The following is an 18,761-nucleotide window of genomic DNA, read 5'->3' on the forward strand; positions in this document are numbered from 1 at the left end:
TAAAGTTAAGACATGGAAGATATAAAAAAGACCAAAATTGAATTTCTAGAAATGGAAAGTACAATATCTGATGTGAAAAATACAGTGGATGGGATTAGACATGAAAGATTTGAGGAAGAAAGAGTCTAAGAATATTTCTTGGACAAAGCTAATTGTACACTTGCTCTAAACCTAATGTACTGTTGACTTTGTCATTTTTCCAGGTAACTGAGAGAAAATATGATGGGCAGCATTAAAACTACCTCAAAAATACTTTCTTCTCAGTAAAAATGTGTTATTAAGATGTCCTGCATTGCGTTTTTGTCAAGGGAAGATTATAAACAGTTAAAGAATGTTGACAACATTAAAATATTTGGTTATGGGATTGTATGTTGTGTTAGAGGTTTTGTTTGTGAAATGTGTGTATTAAATATAATAAGATTGCAGAGTAATTATTTTTATATTATTGCATAAGTGTATAATTTATTTTCCTAGCCATAGGTAAACTTTTTGAGGGTATTAGCATTTTTAAAATATGTTTTGACCCTCCCTAAATTACTTCCCATGGTGGGTGGCCAGTAATGTTTATAATGTAAAAGAGGGAATCCTCCAACTGTGATGCACTGAAGTTTAATCTGTTCCTAATAAGGCAGCACCAGAATTATCTCTCTGAACTAAATGTAAATAAACAAAGTCTGTTATAGGGTTTGGAGTAGGGAGTAATTGGATGGGGGAGCAGAGAAGTTCACCTTAGCCAAGAAGCTTAAGTCTATTTTTAAACAAGAGACTGAAATTCTGCAAATTACTCCTTGGAGCCCTGTCTTTATGTGCAGCTAGTGCAGATTAGATCAGATGCATTTGGGGTTAAATAATGACTAATGCTTCTCAACTAGGTATTTAGAAATCAATTAATCAATCAAACTTAGATATTTATATATTTGAGTAGATTTGGACATGGCAGATTTAGAGAGCAAATGCTAGACTTTAAAAACATGTCCCGAGAAGAAACTTTTCTCTCATTTAATGAAAGCCAAGCCACATGGGGATAGGGTAATTATTTTCCATTTCTTGGTCAAAAGAATACCGTCTGATTTTCATTGACAAAGGAAATTAAATAAGGAACAAGGTTTCTGCAACCTCAAGTTCCAAACTGTGTTGCAAAAATTTTTGTAAGAAGGAATTTATAAACTTTACAAATTATAGTAAGAGTCTCCACAGATTTCAGCCCAAAGTACAGAGCTTTCAGTAAATTACTTATTGGCAAGATAAAGCTATTTTCAAGCAACCTAAATGGAACTTTATAAACCATCTTGCTTTTGAGTATTGTCTCTAAGCTAAATATCACTTGTGTGTTCATTTTGCTAGTAGCAGTAGCACTATGCATGGTCTCTACCACTGCAGAAGGAAATAGGTAGATTCGTTTATCTTTTCCTAAGAAAGAAACTCATGATTGGGTGACAAATAATACATTAAGGAAAAGATCTTGGATATTTGGGAAAACCTTACTATTACTGATGCTTTATTATTGATGCCAAAAGGTATAAAAAAAAATAATAAAGTTACCACAACCAATATTTAGAATTTCTCGTTCTTTACTCTATGTTTAATTATTAGAAAAAGAAATTCTGTATATAGGAAAACTATTGGGTGTATATACCTTGAAATCTTGACCTGTTACATGCAGCAGAGGCACAAAAAGATGAACAGAGTTAAACTGACAAAGTTGAACCTTTTGATGATCAAGAGTTCAAGGAAAAAGAGAAGCTTCCAACACAGGGATTTACCAGTTGGAATGAGAGAGATCGTAACCAGTTTAATAAGAAATGGGGTTTGATGATACTGAAAATATAGCAAGAAAAGTAGGAGAAAAACTTCCAAAGGAAGTCATTGAATACGTAGCTGTGTTCTGGGAAAGACACAGTGAAGACATAGACAAGATTATGGCTCAGATTAAAGGGGAAAAGCAAGAATTCAAAGAAGAATTTGTATCGAGGAAGCACTTGACACAGATTGAATGGTACAAAGCACATTTTCAGCAGCTAGGAGCATCATACAGTAGTAACAAAAAGAAAAACTGTAGAAAAGAAGAGTGTTGCTTCCTGACTTGTGTGCTTGGATTCAGCAAAGAAAATATATATTATGAGTTGAGAAAGTGTATTCACAACTCTCCTCAGTTCAGATTTGACTGGTTTCTTAAGTACAGAACTGCCGTGGAACTCCGGAGAGGTGTAACACCTTAATTACCTTGATTGAAAGAAAAAAAAAAATAAACAGCTAGAAGACTTAGAGATGGGAAGCGAACCAGGTGAGCTCTATGATTGCCATAGCCTGTCACCTTGAGAGAGTTTCCAGGTTGTGGGGCAGGAAGGGGGTAACACAGGCAGAATCCAACAGACTCATCAAGTGGAGGAGATCAGGGATGCTAGAGTTCACAAGAGAGAGTTCCAGAGAGATAGGAGGTACACAGCGTGCCCATGACCGTTCAACAAATTACTAATCAGCATGTGTGGAAGGAAGCTATCTGATACATGCTATAGTGTGAATGAACCTCAAATAATTATGCTGAGTGACAGAACCTAGATTGTTTTTTTTAAAATACAACATACTGTACATACTCTATGATTCCATTTGTTAAAATTTTAAAAATTCAATTAATCCATAGTGATAACCGAGTAGTTGAGTAATTGTTGAGGGATTGGGGGTGGGGGTGTAGAGGTGACAGGAGGAGAGGGGCAGGAGGGAAAGATTACAGAGGGGCACAAGGAGACTTTTACGAGTGATGCATATATTATCTTGATTGAAGAGAGAGTTTTACAGACTTTTACTTAAGTGTCAAAACTTAATACATTACATACTTTAAATACGTGTGTTATTTTGTCAGTTGTACCTAAATATTTTTTAAAACCTGAATACAAAAAAAAAAAAAAAGCTTCCCTTTCAGAGTTGTTCTGAGGTAATGAAAGGAAAGAACAAGCCCAGATAACCTCTGCAACTCTTTTCCAAATCAGACTGTCTTTACTAAGATATTTGCTTTTCCAAAGTGTTTTGCAGTTTTAGAGATGTATTGTTAAGATCTATGTAGTCAAATATTGTTCGTGTCAATAAAGATATAACTTCATGCAATTTTGTGTTTCAGGGCTCATGAATCAAGCAAGCAAACATGAAAAGTGGATTAAGGCTGATGCCCCAAAAGGCACTGTAACTTTTAGAAGTCAAAGCTGGTTTCAGTCCCTGAAACTGAAGGACTAAGAATGGTTTGAGTTGTATTTCTAATTTTTAACAATGATAAGTAGGTCTGTGACTATAAAAATGTAAATAACACTATCCCTATAAATGTTGAAAACAACAAATTGGAATGAATACTGGTGACTTGTCTTAAGAAAGTCTTTTCAGAATTTGTACTTAGCTGTTATATTAGTTTTCTATTGTAAAAAATTACTACAAACTTACTGACTTAAAATAACATCTGTTTACCCTGGGGTATCCTGGACACCCCACTTACATTAATGGGCATATCATCCAGAGAGAAAATCAATAAGAAAACACGAGCCTTAAATGATACATTAGACTAGATGGAACTAATTGTTTGATATAGAACATTCCATCCAAAAGCCGCAGAATACACATTCTTTTCAAGTGACATGGAACATTTTCCAGGATAGATCACATGCTGGGCCTCAAAACAAGCCTCAGTAAATTTAAGAAAACTAAAATTATGTCAAGCATCTTTTCCCACCATGCTGTGAGACCAGAAATCAACTACAAGAAGAAAAACTGCAAAAAACCACAAACACATGGAGGCTAAATAATATGCTACTATAAACAGCCAATGGATCACTGAAGAAATCAAAGGAAATTTAAAAATACCTAGAGACAAATGAAAACAAAAACAATGACCCCAAATCTATGGGGTGCAGCAAAAGCAGTCCTAAAAGGGAACTTTATAGCAATACAAGCCTACCTCAGAAAACAAGGAAAAACCCAACCTATCGAAACTAGAAAAAGAACAAACAAAATCCAAAATTAGATGGAAATATATACCATTTCATGGATTGGAAGAATAAATACTGTAAAATGACCATGCTACCCAGGCAATCTACATATTCAATGCAATCCCTATCAAAACACCAAGGACACTTTATACACAACTAAAACACAAATAATTCTAAAATTTTTACGGAAACACAAAAGGCCTCAAATAGCCAAAACAGTCTTGAGAAAGAAGAAAAGAACTGGAGAAGTCATGCTCCTTAACTTCAGACTACACTAACAAAGCTACAATAATCAAAACAGACATATCAGTGGAACAGAATAGAGAGCCCAGATATAAACCCACAAACTTCTGGTCAATTAATCTATGACAAAAAGAGGCAAGAGTATCCAGTGGAAAAAAAGACAGTCTCTTCAATAAGTGGTATTGAGAAAACCGGACAGCTACATGTAAAAGAATGTAATCAGAATATTTTCTAACACCATATTCAAAACTAAACTAAAAGTGGATTAAGGACCTAAATGTAGTATCAGAAAACGTAAAATTCTAGAAGAAAGCAGAGGCGGAACACTCTTTGACATAAATCATAGCAATATTTTTTGGATCTGTCTCCTAAAGCAAAGGAATAAAAGCAAAAATAAACAAACTGGACCTAATTAAACTTAAAAGCTTCCACACAGCAAAGGAAACAATCAACAATATAAAAAGACAGCCTGCTGAATGGGAGGAAATATTTGCAAATGATATGACCGATATCTAGAATATATAAACAGCTCTAACAACTCAACATCAGGAAAACAAACAACCTGATTAGAAAATGGGCGGAAGAACTGAATGGACATTTTTTTTTCCAAAGAGGAAATGCAAATGGCCAACAGGCACATGAAAAGATGCTTAACATCGCTAATCAGGAAAATGCAAATCAAAACTGCAACTAAAAACAAATAATTCTAAAATTTTATGGAAGCACAAAAGACCTCAAATAGCCAAAACAATCACCTCACACCTGTCAGAATGGCTATCATGAAAAAGTCTACAAATAACAAATGTTAGTGAGGATATGGAGAAAAGGGAACCCTTGTATGCTGTTGATGGGAATGTAAATTGGCACAGCCACTATGGAAAAGGATATGGAGATTTCTCAAAAAACTAAAAATAGAACTACCACATGACCCAGCAATTCCACTCCTGGGTATATAGCCAAAAGAAAAAAAAAAAAAAAAGGAAAACCCAGAAACACGAATTCAAAAAGATAAAAAAATAATTGTATCCCAGTGTTCGTAGCAGCATTACTTACAATTGCCATTACTTGTAAACAGCCTGTGTCCATCAACAGATGAATGGATAGAGAAGTATATATACATACAATAGAACACTACTGAGCCATAAAAAAGAATGAAAATTTGCCATTTGCAGCAACATGGATGGACTTGGAGGACATCATGCTACGTGAAATGAGTCAGACAGAGAAAGACAAATACTGTATGATACTGCTTATGTGTAGAATCTAAAAAATAAGACAAATTAGTGAATATAACAAAAGAGGAGCAGACTCACAGGCGAACAAACTAGTGGTTACCAGTGAGGGAGAGGGAGAGGCAAGACAGGGGTGGTGGGCTAAGAGGTACAGACTACAATGTATTAAATAAATAAGCTACAGGGATATAAGTACAACAAAGGGAATATAGCCAATATTTTATCATAACTATAAATGGAACATAAATTTAAAAATTGTCAGTCACTATGTTGTACAACTGAAACATATAATATTGTATATCGAAGTAACTCATTTAAAAAAAATTTAATACAATTAGTTATAAAGCTGAAAAAAATTAAGTAAAATAACAGCTGTTTATCAGCTTATAGTTCTGTAGGTCAGGACCTCAGTGTGGTTAGGTTCTCTGCTCAGGGCATCCACAAGGCTGGACTCAAGGTTTTGGCCCGGCTGAGTTCTCATCTGGATGATTTGAGGAATAATCTACTTCCAAGCTCATTCATATTGTTGGCAAAATCCAGTTCCTTGTGACTGAGATCTCTGTTTACTTGCTGACTGTCAGTAGGCAATCACTCTAAGCTTCTAGAGGCCATCTCCATCTTCAAGCCAGCAATAATCCATTCAGTTCTTATGCTTTGAATATCTCTGCTCTTTTACTGCAAGCAGCTTGTGATAACTCTGCTTTTAAAGAGCTCAGAGAATTGAGACAGTCCTACCCAGGATAATCTTTGTTTTGACATGTAATGCAATATGGTATGATGTCATTTTCATAGTTTCCACTCAAAGTCAAAAAGAAGAAATTATACAAAGATATAGGTAAAAGGAGACACTTACTTTAGAATTCTTTGTATGAGAGCTCTCATATAACATGTTTTCTACTTAGTACTTATTGTGACATCAATGTAAGTTTAAGTTGTGAATAAAACACATTGTAAATATGATGCAATTGCACTGATTCTTGATTTTTTTTTTTTAAATTTAAGACAATGCACTGAGGGGGAGAAACATTCAGCCATTTTATAGCCTGATGTAATAAGATAGATTTTTTTACTTTTATAATGGTGTACTATATAGTTATTTTATGGATTCTCTTTCCAACCTTACTTGTTTACTCCTGGAACAGTTAAATTATACAATACTGAATAGACCTATCTATTGGATTGTATTTTTATGATTAGGTGAAGTCACTTCTTATGAATTTTTCCAAATATGATTTATAATAGTCTCTTTTGTTAATATTTCACTTACTTAGTGTTCTGTCTGTTTTTACCTTCTTTAAGAAACAAAAAGTCAGCTCTGTGGGATATCTCTAAGTCTCCTTTTAGTTTGCCCTTCTTGAAATCAAAATTTGTATGAATTTGGGTGAAACTCACATCTTAGTGTATTTGATGTAGTTGTGTGTATTTTAAATTATTAAGTAGAGGAAACTGTAAAGCAATGTGGCAACTTTTATAATATTTAATATTTTTCACCATATGCAGTTATATGAGCATTTTCATAACTAAAAATAAAGTTTATGAAATTGCTTAACAACAGCCAGAAAGTTCATGAGCACAAACTCCAACAACCATATTTAAACTTATTAAAGGAATGGTACATATTTGAATCACATAGTCAAATCCAAACAGAAAGGAAAAGCCATGGATTTTACTCTCTTAAACACATAATGCTTCAGCCATACATGAACATACATATATTGGTTTTTCATAATCTTTTTCAGCATAGGTTACTACAAGATATTGAATATAGTTCCCTGTGCTATACAGTATAAACTTGTTATTTATCTATTTTATGTATATATTAGTATATGCAAATCTTGAACTCCCAGTTTATCCCTTCCCACCCCATTCCCCACCTGGTAACCATGTTTGTTTTCTCTGTCTGTGAGTCTGTTTCTGTTTTGTAATAAGTTTGTTTGTCTTTTTTTCAAAAAAGATTCCACATGTAAGTGATATCATATGGTATTTGTCTTTCTCTTTCTGGCTTACTTCACTTAGAATGACAATCCTTTGGTCCATCCATGATGCTGTAAATGGCATTTATTTTTTATGGCTGAGCAGTATTCCGTTGTATAAATATACCACAGCTTCTTTATCCAGTCATCTGTCAATGGACATTTAGGTTGTTTCCATGTCTTGGCTATTGTAAATAGTACTGCTGTGAACATTGGGGTGCATGTACCTTTTTGAATTAAAGTTCCCTCTGGATATATGCCCAGAAGTGGGATTGCTGGATCATATGGTGAGTCTATTTTTAATCTTTTGAGGAATCTCCATACTGTTTTCCACAATGGCTGCACCAAACTACATTCCCACCAACAGTGTAGGAGGGTTCCCTTTTCTCCATACTCTCTCCAGCATTTATCATTTGTGGACTTTGAATCATGGCCATTCTGACTGGTGTGAGGTGATATCTCATTGTAGTTTTGATTTGCGTTTCTCTGATAATTAGCAATATTGAGCATTTTTTCATGTGCCTATTGACTGTTTGTATGTCTTCACTGGAGAACTGCTTCTTTGGATCTTCTGCCCATTTTTGAATTGGGTGGTTTGTTTTTTTCTTACTAAATTCTATAAGCTGTTTATATATTCTGGAAATTAAGCCCTTGTCAGTCTCATCTTTTGCAAATATTTTTTTCCCATTCTGTTCATTGTCTGTTTGTTTTGCTTATGGTTTCCTTTGCTGTGCAAAGGCTTATAAGCTCAATTAAGTCCCATTTGTTGATTTTTGCTTTTATTTCTATTGCCTGGGTAGACTGCCCTAGGAGAACATTGCAGAGATTTATGTCAGATAATGTTTTGCCTATGTTTTCTTCTAAGAGGTTTATAGTATCTTGTCTAATATTTAAGTCTTTAAACCATTTTGAGTTTATTTTTATGTATGGTATGAGGGAGTGTTCTAACTTCATTAATTTACATGCAGCTGTCCAGTTTTCCCCACCATTTGCTAAAGAGACTGTCTTTTCTCCATTGTATAGTCTTGCCTCCTTTGTCAAAGATTAGTTGACCAAAAGTTTGTGGGTTTATTTCTGGGCTCTCTGTTGTGTTCCATTGATCCATATGTCTGTTTTTGTACCAATACCATGCTGTTTTGATTACTGTAGCTCTATAATATTGTCTGAGGTCTGGGAGGGTTATTCCTCCAGCTTCATTCTTTTTCTTCAATATTGCTTTGGCAACTCTGGGCCTTTTGTGAATCCATATAAATTTTAGAATTATTTGTTCTAGTTCTGTAAAACATGCCCTGGGTAATTTGATAGGGATCACATTAAATGTGTAGATTACTTTAGGTAGTGTGACTATTTTAACAATATTAGTTCTTCCAATCCAAGAACATGGGATATCTTTCCATTTCTTTAAGTCATTTTTAATTTCCTTAATCAGTGTTCTATAGTTCTCCATGTATAAGTCTTTCATTTCCTTGGTCAAGTTTATTCCTAAGTATTTTAATTTTTTGGATGCAATTTTAAAAGGGATTATTTCTTTATTTTCCTTTTCTGATACTTCATTGTTAGTGTAAAGACATGCCACTGTTTTCTGTTGTGAGTCTTGTGTCCTGCTACCTTGCCAAGTTCTTTTGTCAGTTCTGGTAGTTTTTGTTTGGAGCCTGTAGGGTTTTCTGTATCATGTCATCCACATATAGTGACTGTTTTACCTCTTCTCTTCCAACTTGGATCCCTTTTATTTCTTTTTCTTGTCAAATTGCTATGGCTAGGACTTGCAATACTATATTGAATAGAAGTGGTGAAAGTGCATCCTTGTCTTGTTTCAGATTTTAGGGGGAAGGCTTTCAGCTTTTTACCATTGAGTATTATGCTGGCTGTAGGTTTGTCATAAATAGCTTTTATTATGTTGAGATATGTTCCCTCTATACCCACTTTAGTTAGAGGGTTTTTTTTTCATAAATGGGTGTTGAATTTTATCAAATGCTTTTTCTGCATCTCTTGAGATGATTGTGTGATTTTTGTCCTTTCTCTTGTTGATGCGATGTATTACATTGATTGATTTGTGCATATTGAATTATCCTTGTGTCCCTGGGTTAAACCCAACTTGATTGTGGTATATAATGTGTTTTATGTGTTGTTGGATTCTGTTTGCTTAATACTTTGTTGAGGAATTTTGCATCTGTATTCATCAACGATATTGGCCTATAGTTTTCTTTTTCAGTAGTGTCTTTATCTGGCTTTGGTATCAGACTGATGGTGCCTTCATAGAATGAGTTTGGGAGCATTCCCTCCTCTTCAATTTTTTGGAAGAGTTTGAGAAGAATTGGTGAGTTCTTCTTTGTATTTTTGATAAATTCCCCAGGGAAGCCGTCTGGTCCTGGACTTTTGTTTGCAGGGAGGTTTTTATTGCTGATTCTATTTTACTTCCAGTGATTGGTCTGTTCAAATGATCTATTTCTTGATTCAGTTTTGATAGACTGTATGTTTCTAGAAACTTGTCCATTTCTTCTAAGTTGTCCAATTTATTGCTATATAGTTGTTCATAGTATTCTCATGTTTTGTTGTTTTTTTTTTTTGTATTTCTGTGGTGTTGGTTGTTATTTCTCTATTTTCATTTCTTATTGTTTATTTGTGTCCTCTCTCTTTTCTTCTTGGTGAGCCTGGCCAGAGGTTTGTCAATTTTGTTTATTCTTTCAAAAAAACAGCTCTTGGTTTGATTGATTTTTTTCCTATTGTTTTTTTTAATCTCTATTTCACTTATTTCCTCCCTGATCTTTATTATTTCCTTCCTTTTGTTGACTTTTGATTTTGTTTGCTCTTCTTTTTCTAGTTCTTCTAGCTAGTAGGTTAGATTGTTTATTTGAGATTGTTCTTTTTGGAGGAAGGCCTGTATCACTGTGAACTTCCCTCTTAGGACTGCTTTTACTGCATCCCATAGATTTTGTGTGATTGTATTTTCATTGTCATTTGTCTCAAAGTATTTTTTAATTTCTTCTTTGATTTCATCATTGACCCATTGATTTTTTTAGTAGGATGTTTAATATCCATGCTGTCATTTTTTCTCCTTTGTTTTTTTGTGGTTGATTTCTAGTTTCATGGCATTGTGGCCAGAAAAGATGCTTGAAATAATTTCTATCTTCTTAAATTTGTTGAGACTCCTTTTGTGCCCGAGTACATGATCTGTCCTAGAAAATGTTCCATGTACACTTGAAAAGAATGTGTATTCTATTTTGGAGAGATGTAATGTTCTGAAAATATCAATCAAGTCCAACTGTTCTATTGTATCATTTAGTTTCTCTCTTGCCTTATTAATTTTCTATCTGGAAGATCTGTCCAGTGATGTTAATGGGGTGTGTATTATGCATATACATATGTAATGATTCTATATATATCTATACACACACACACACTCATTATTGTAAGTGATATTTAAAGCTATGATCTATGTGACATTACTGAGGGCATGATGAGAAGAAATGTAGACCAAGAACTGAAACTTGGGGCTCTCTATGATTAAGGAATTGGAAGGAAAAGTTGACTTAGAGAGGCACCATTAGAGCTATCGTCAGACACAAGAAAGAGAGAGATGTGTAGCACAGTATCATTTGTAAGAATTAAAATACACACACAGAACCATAATATAAGAATGCAAGAATACATTCATTCTTACACATATTATACATATACATAATATACATATTATATATATATTCTCTGTCTCTATTCATAGTCTCTTATTTCCTTCACCCCTTATTTACACCCCTTTTTGAAGTCATGATCTAATAGACTGTCAATGTCTATCTCATTGTTCATTCTTTTAGGGGACTTCTTTTGTTCTTTTAATTGGGAGTGATTCCTCTGCTTCTTCATTTTACTTACATTTCCCTGGCTCCATGGATTTAGGAGTGTTAGCTATCTACTGTTGTCTTGAAGGGCTGTTTTATTTTTTGTTTGTTTGTTTTTATTTAAAGTGGGAGCATTCCTGAGTAGGCTGTGTGCACTAAGTTTTGTTGTGAGGGCTGTGCTTATTATGGATATTTGCCACATCTTTCTTCTGTGTGTGTTGGCTGTTATCCCTTTGATTGTGAGTGTGGTTGGTATTGTGATCAGAGCCAAGGCCCCTCCCTGATTGTTGTTGAGCGGGGTCTCCTTTTTTGTTCTGTGGTTGTCACAGCCTTGACAGGGGCCGAGTTTGCTCCCCTGTTGCTGAAATAAAGGTTTCTAGACCCGTTTCTGAGCTGTGGTGTGTGGTAGGCAGGGTTGGAGTGCTTTAGCTAGCCGGGCTGAAGCGCTTCAGCTGGGAAGAAGAGTCCACAGGAGATGTCCACTGGGTGATGCCCTCTGTGATGTTGTCTGTCACTTGTTATGCGAGCTTACAGAGTACTCTTTGTTGATGCTGCCTTTGTCCCCACCTTAGCTGCAGGAATGTTGGCCACCCACTCTGGTGTCCCTCAGGTTCTGGGCCCTAGGAGCCATCAGTGCAGATCTGCCAATGTCAGGCACTAGGACCTACCATAGCAAGCGTGCAGTCACGCACCTGAATATGTGATGCACCACAGGGTCAGCGCAGACCCCAGCCCTGCCTTCGCGTATGGTATGATATGCCAGCCAGTTATAAATACTTGTACTCGCCCCCACCGTGCACCAGAAGCCCGCTTTTTCTAACACTACCCCTTTTCTTTCATTTATGTAACTATAAAATTTGTCTCCCCATAATGAACAAATATGTCTCCTGTTCTTGTACAAGAGGATTTTACTCAAGGATTTTTGGAGTAAGCTTTGACAGTTAAATACTCTGCCTGGTTTCCAGAGAACATAACAGGGTGTGTTTCTCCTTACCCTGGCCTTCCCTATGCAGGTGTTATTCCTTTAGGAAGCAGTTGCCTCTTCTATAGGTCTCTCCTGTTGTATGCTTGAGACACTTAGGGGTCAGAGGCCAATTTCTATGCAGCTGCCAGAATCTCCAAATCTCATTAAAAATCACCCTCTTAGAATAGTCATCTTAAGTCTCTTGGCATAAGTCTTAAAACTTCGTACTCAGCTGATTGCCCTGCCGTCCGCTTGCAGGAACCATTCCACAGCTGAGTGATACTACCTATTTCAAAAACTTTCAAAATCAACCTAAGAAAGGGGAGAATTACTTAAAAGCATTAAGCTAAAATCAGAGTAGTCTATAATAAAGCCTTAGTATAGACCTTTTATAATTTTTCAAAATAACTTTCATATCTTTCACCTTAAGTTTTATCCTTACTGCAAAATTTGGGGGTACAAAAAACAGTAACTCCACTTAAGAGATAAGTAATGAAGGAAATAGGTTAAAAGACTGATCTAGTATTATCAACACAGCTTGTTTATGGCAGTCACAGCAGAAATTTTCCTCTCCTGGGCCCTATCAACATCAGTGTTACATAGTATCAAATAATGATGCAGTGGCATGTGATCATTTGAATCCTGTTAAAATCTAAATAGAGCTACTATCTTTTACCAGAATTATAAAAGTTCATAGATGAAATCTTATTAAAAGTTAATATGTAGATATGCAATTAATAATGCATATCTCCTAGCATAAAATTGAAAGAGCGTCTTTTTTGGTATAGCATGGTTTTAAAATTCCTCCATAGTGCAAATTTGATTAAAAGACAATCTTTCTGAGACGTTGCATTGATACCCTTTCTATTCACAGATAGTTTCTGTTTCTATTTAATTTGCCCCTGACTGTTAAGTCAAATGTTGAGATGAGTACAGGGTTAACTGGCATTTAGTTCTCTCTCATTAAATGTCTGGAAATCACTCGAAAGCCTCATTTCTTTTAAAAATGTATGTCTGTATCTTTTATAATAGATACAGATCCTTGAAGCCATTGCCCTGACTCAAACTCTTTACTGTGACTTATATGGCCATATGCTTTCTTTTCTAAAGAGAAGATTAAAAATTCCTTGTTAAAAATGTCACCTCTCTCAGGATTGTTTCCTACAACTGTAACCTTAGACTTGATAATCTCATCAAAACTATTGATTTGACTAAGGTAAATTTAAGTGGAAATTTTACATAGTAGCAGTACTTGATTTAGCCTTTTTTAATCATGATTATTAGAAGAACTGATAGAAGTATTTAGAAACATTTGTAGCTGGAATGAGAATCTGGAGATGATTTGCTGCTTGTTTACACTGTCAAGATCCAGCTAGTAAAAATACTTGCATCAAATGAAGTTGCCAAGTTCTAGATTTTTTTGTTCTTCTTCCTTGAGGCTGAAGGTCATACTACTTGCTCTTCACTACTGTATGTTGACTCTTTCATGGTCAATTCTAAATCTTTAAATGGTGTTGTATCTTGTTGCTCTGTAAGAGGCTTGCCTTCCCAGTCATAGCCAAACCAAAGTGGAGGGTCAGCAGAGCTGTGTTCCTGATGCTGAACAATAGATGACATTTTCTTAGCTGCTTTCCTGTAATAACAGTCATTAGCATTAGCTAGTTGCAGAAGTAATCACTAGTGCAGAATTTTCAAACTAGATCATATGTGGAGTTAAAGAACTTACTGTCATAACTTGAATACACTTCACATCTCTCTTACCTTCCTGAGGGGGAGGATGTGGGTAATTGTGCTAATAATCAGGATCCCAAAGCTTTATTGGCTTAGTAGTTCTCTGGTTCAGCCAATTCAGAGATTAATAGATACAGTAAATGAGTAAGGACACTATGCATGGCCATGGTGTGGGAACACTGAGGGCACTCTTAAGTGAGCCCTCTACCTGATATTTCCAGTTTCTTTGATGAGGGAGTGTCCTAACCTGTGAAGGCTGGCCACGTACCAGAGCAGGAGCTCTTAACCCAGAGTCCACAGATCCCTGCTGGATACATGGGTGAACTTCAGGGAGGCCATGAATTTCCTGAAAATTCGCGCAGTTTTGTATCTACTGTGCCTTTTTTTGAGAAGAGGGTTTGTGACTTTCATCAAATTCTCAAAGGTGTCCATGATCACAATGATTAAAAATACTGTTACTGTCTTACTTAGAAGGAAGAAGCAAAAAAGCATCTAAAGAAATTGTTTTGGACTCCAGTTCCAACATGAGTGTGTTGGGGGTGGGGTTCCCCACACTACCAAGCCACTCTCAGACACCAGCTGGCTGGCCTACAATTCAACTCAATTCTGACGCCATCTCCCTGGAGACAGCATCAGATTCCACAGATTAAGAGCTCAGTCCCACAAGACCACCCTCCACTTCAGATACCAATTGCAAGTCCAGGTTGTCACCTGGGCTTCTGACCTACCAGCTAGAGGTGCTCACAGAACTAAGAAACATTTTACTTACTGAATCACTGGTTTATTATAAAACGATATAACTCAAGAACAACCAGATGTCAAAGATGCATATAGGGCAAGGTATGGAAAAGGACGCTGAGCTTCTATGCTCTCTCCAGGCATACCACTTGCCTCAAATCGCTGCGTGTTCACCAACCTGGAAGATCTTCAGTCCTATACTTTTGGGTTTTTATGGAGACTTCATTACATAGGCACCGTTGATTAAATCATTGGCCATTGGTGACTGATTGAACCTTCAGCTCCCTCTTCGCCCCAGAAATCAGGGGCTGGGACTGAAAAATTTCCACTCCACTATTCATGGTTGATTCCCTTGGCAACCAGCCCCCATCCTTAGGTGCTTTCCAAAAGTCACCTCCTTAACATAAACTCAGTTGTGTTAGAAAGGGGCTTGTTACAAATAACAAGACTCCCATTTCACCTTATGGCTCTGAATCACTTTCAGGAACTGAAGGTAAGAGACCATATGTTATGATAAAAGATTCTTCAATTGTTCTTATCACTCAGGAAATTCCAAGAGTTTTGAGAACTATAAACTAGGAACCATGGAAGAAGACCAGATATATATGAGAAATCTGAATGACCAAAAGTATATGTCTTATAAATCACAATATTGCAGCATCAGGAAAAAAAATACATGTAACTTGAAAATAATGCCATTTCCAGGATAGGAGGATTTTCCTAGGAAGTTGGTTTGAATCTTAAGACCAGTACTAAAAGGGAATGAGTAATTGGCAACTCCTGTAGGATCAGAAATGAGTAATAATGTTTGCCCATGATGGGGCTACTTTGCCTACTATTGCTAGATATAACATTGAGTTATTGACTGCAAAATTTTGAAAACTGAGCCATTGATATGGAGGCTGGTATTGCCATGTGCTTTGACTTAAACTTGTGCCCAATAGCTTTATGAGATCTAGTAGGGCAAAGAAATTGGAAAAGGCTAAGTTACATCAGTTGTTCAAAATACTGTTTCACTTGAGGCAAATCGTAGGTGTATTAAAATAACTGTAACCAAACTCAACAGAGAGACAACCAAAGCACTGTTAATTCTATCTCTTACCACCTTGCTTTTTGGCTAATATATTTGCACTCACACAAAACTTACGCAAGTTTAAAGAACAATTTAAGTAAAAGCAATTGTTATACTAAATTCTAGTTCTGATCCACCAATCCCTGTGGATTGAAATTTGGCAAGCAGATGTCTTCTCTTTAGAGAAATACTTATTCTCAAATTTGAAAATGATAAGTTTATAGTCAAAGGTAAAGTTTTGCATTCTGCTGATTTTTTAATCTTTTTTTTTAAGTGTAATCCTTTGTTTTAAACTTATGTAATCTTTATACAGCCTGTAAATAGGACATTATTATGCAAAAATAATAGTGTTATATCTTTAACTTTCCCTGTTTTCTTCTCCTGAATATTTTTCTCCCTTTGCAATTGTATGTAGTTGAGATTGCCATGTTTTTGAAGGTGTTTCCTGGTAGATTTTTTTTTTTTTAACCTTGAGAGCCTACCACAACATAATACCAAATGCTGGGAGAATCTGCAGCATAAAACATTGGCACTGTCAGTTTCAAATGGGTAAAACACTCTCTTGGGCAACTGAGCTGCATTGTTAACCTACCCTTCACTCTATCTCTGCCTGTCTAAATGTTGCCCAGCTTTCAGGACACCAATCTAATTCTTTCCTCCTCTGAACTTCTGTAGGAGATTGATCATAGAATTAATTTCTTTCCAATACGTAACTTCATGGTATTAATTGTTTATAATTTTAGACCTCATTATTTTCCTTTTCTTTAAGGTTTTAAGGGTATATTACATTTCTTTGTATCTCCCTGAAATCCAACCATAACAGCCAAAGCAAGAGATTTCAGTAGCTGACACCAAAAAGTCCTTTAGCTCTCTTACTTTCTGCTGCTGCTGCTGGTTTTTTTGGTTGTGTTTTGTTGTTTCGTTTTGTTTTGTTTTTGATATAGAAGAGGCATTCTCAGGTTGCTATTTCCAATATCCTAACAGTAAAGCTCTGGACACACATACTATATTTCACACTTGTTGGTAATGATTTAATGCCACTGATGATAACAAGACTACTGCAGTTAGAGGCAGCAGTGGTCTTGACCTGTAGGAAAGGGACATGTTTCGGGAGAAAAAGATTTGTAAGTAGTTGACCAAATTATACATAATCTTTGGCCTCAGAAGTGCAACAGTTTTTGAGAGTTTCAGATAACTGATAAGAGGATAAGTACTCTTAATGTCAAGTTTGGGAATGTGTAAATATTGGGTCATACAGTTCTTCAGTCATTTACAAGCCCCAGTAAGTTAGATAGTAATTTTGATATAAAAACAGTTAGCAAATAATGGGAGTTTGAGAAAACAACAAAAAAAAAAAGGTGGGGCTTTTGACTCAGTACAGACAAGAAAAATAGGGAATGAACAGGGAGACTACTCATTAAATGCAGTATGATGTGACAGAATCAAAGTGAGCTGCATATTTTTTTAAAAAAACAGCTGCATACTGAGCCCCAGCTGTGGGTGAAGTACACAGGGGTACATGCATTTCTTAGATCTGTTTATTTCTTGATTCCATACCACCCTTACTTTAGCTCTTAGTGGTAAGTACTGCTCGCCACTCTGCCCACAGTCAGCTTCAGTGAAGCTGAGCATCAGAGGGCCCCCTGACCGTTGGGGTGATGCTTACAGACTGCCAGGGAGTGCAGGATCAAGTCTTGGGCCCCTCCTCCCAGGCTTACATGCCAGGAGGATAAGGCTTCCTCAGGTCTAGATAATCTCTAAGGCCTATATTAATCCTGTGCACTTTCATGGCAGTGGTGGTCCTGGGGAAAAACTGAAAATGGGAATCTTTAGGACAAATCTGATATTATTATTTTTAGAATTTGAATGCTAGTATAGATTATTCCCTAGTCTACTTCCTCTCCACCCTTTAGAAAATCCTTAGCCCATGAACTAGCTGCCTTCACCACCTTACTAGGACCTTTGACATCTTCACATGGACTGTCTCCTAGGACTCAGGACCTACCCAAGAGAACAGACCAGCATGGTAACTGCCAGCGAGTTTCTGTGAGTTCTTTTTCACAGCATCGGTGTAGCTGTGTGTTTTTTGCACCTATGTACTTTTAAAAAGTATCAGGAAACTTGAAAATGCAGCAATTGCTCCTGCCAGAGACATGTCTTTCTGTGTGTCTCTGTAAGTCTCTCTTTCTCTCTTTAATAGCTTAGTGCTCTAGTATGTATGAGAGCTAGGATATATTTAAAAGAAAATACCTAAGGAATCACTATGTGTTCTAAGTTTCTTTGAGTGCATATGGAATCCTTTGACTACCTTCTACTCTAGCTTAGCCTCTGTGGCTCCAAGACATTGTAGGAGATGATTTGGGAATTGAAGCAGTCTACCGCAATGGTTAGTCATCATCACACATTTAACCTGGTGAGAGAGATTTTTTGGATTGGTATAGAACAATGATTTTCAAACATGATATGCCACAAACAGTTGTAAAGTATCTCATTAGATGGTTAATAATAATGATGTTTTGAAGTTTGTAAGTGATTTTTGCGTTTTATAAATTAAAAGAGATTCAAAGTTACCCCTGTAATAACTACTTGCCCTCACATTTCCTTCTAGTTTCTTGAGTAAGCTAAAAGAAGGGGGAATTTGGAGCCTACATCAAAGACAGCTTGTAATCAGCAGCCTCTTTTTTATGCATTAGCAAGTAAATTGAGCAAACACAGCACTTGTCTCCCCTTATTGATCAAATCCCTTGAATATTAAAGCTTTAAAAAAAGGTTAAGAATCACTAAAGACAAAAGAGCAGCATAGCACTGATTAAGACCTAGGTACAGAGTATGGCTCTGCCTTTTATTTGTATGACTTCCGGCATGTTATCGAACCTGTCTAAGCCAGTTTCCTGATTCATTTTTATGGTAATAGGGTATTTGTGAGGATTAGATGAGATAATAAACATAAAATAGGATTTAGCACAGTACATGGCAAATAATAATTGTTAAGTAATATTAT

General features: G+C 36.0%; 2 protein-coding genes across 4 annotated transcripts in view; one reads left to right on the forward strand and one right to left on the reverse strand.

The window, feature by feature from the left end:
* Nucleotides 1–18,761, forward strand: part of FAM185A (family with sequence similarity 185 member A) — a 130,040-nt gene that overhangs the window by 45,927 nt on the left and 65,352 nt on the right. The window contains exon 8 of one of the 3 annotated variants that reach the window (XM_010946653.3): nt 3,116–6,406. The exons of the other annotated variants lie outside the window; for them this stretch is intronic. Coding sequence (XP_010944955.2) covers nt 3,116–3,228 — 113 coding nt within the window. The 3' untranslated portion in view covers nt 3,229–6,406. Of the gene's footprint in view, nt 1–3,115; nt 6,407–18,761 lie in introns of those variants that run through there. 3 annotated transcript variants of the gene reach the window in all.
* The window catches only part of FBXL13 (F-box and leucine rich repeat protein 13), a 168,100-nt gene continuing 161,982 nt past the window's right edge, over nt 12,644–18,761 (reverse strand). The window contains exon 21 of the mRNA XM_010946662.3: nt 12,644–13,852. Within this exon, the coding sequence (XP_010944964.1) occupies nt 13,666–13,852 (187 nt within the window). The 3' untranslated portion in view covers nt 12,644–13,665. The remainder of the gene's footprint in view (nt 13,853–18,761) is intronic.

This window comes from Camelus bactrianus, chromosome 7 (genome assembly GCF_048773025.1).
Source record: "Camelus bactrianus isolate YW-2024 breed Bactrian camel chromosome 7, ASM4877302v1, whole genome shotgun sequence".
NCBI lineage: Eukaryota > Metazoa > Chordata > Mammalia > Artiodactyla > Camelidae > Camelus > Camelus bactrianus.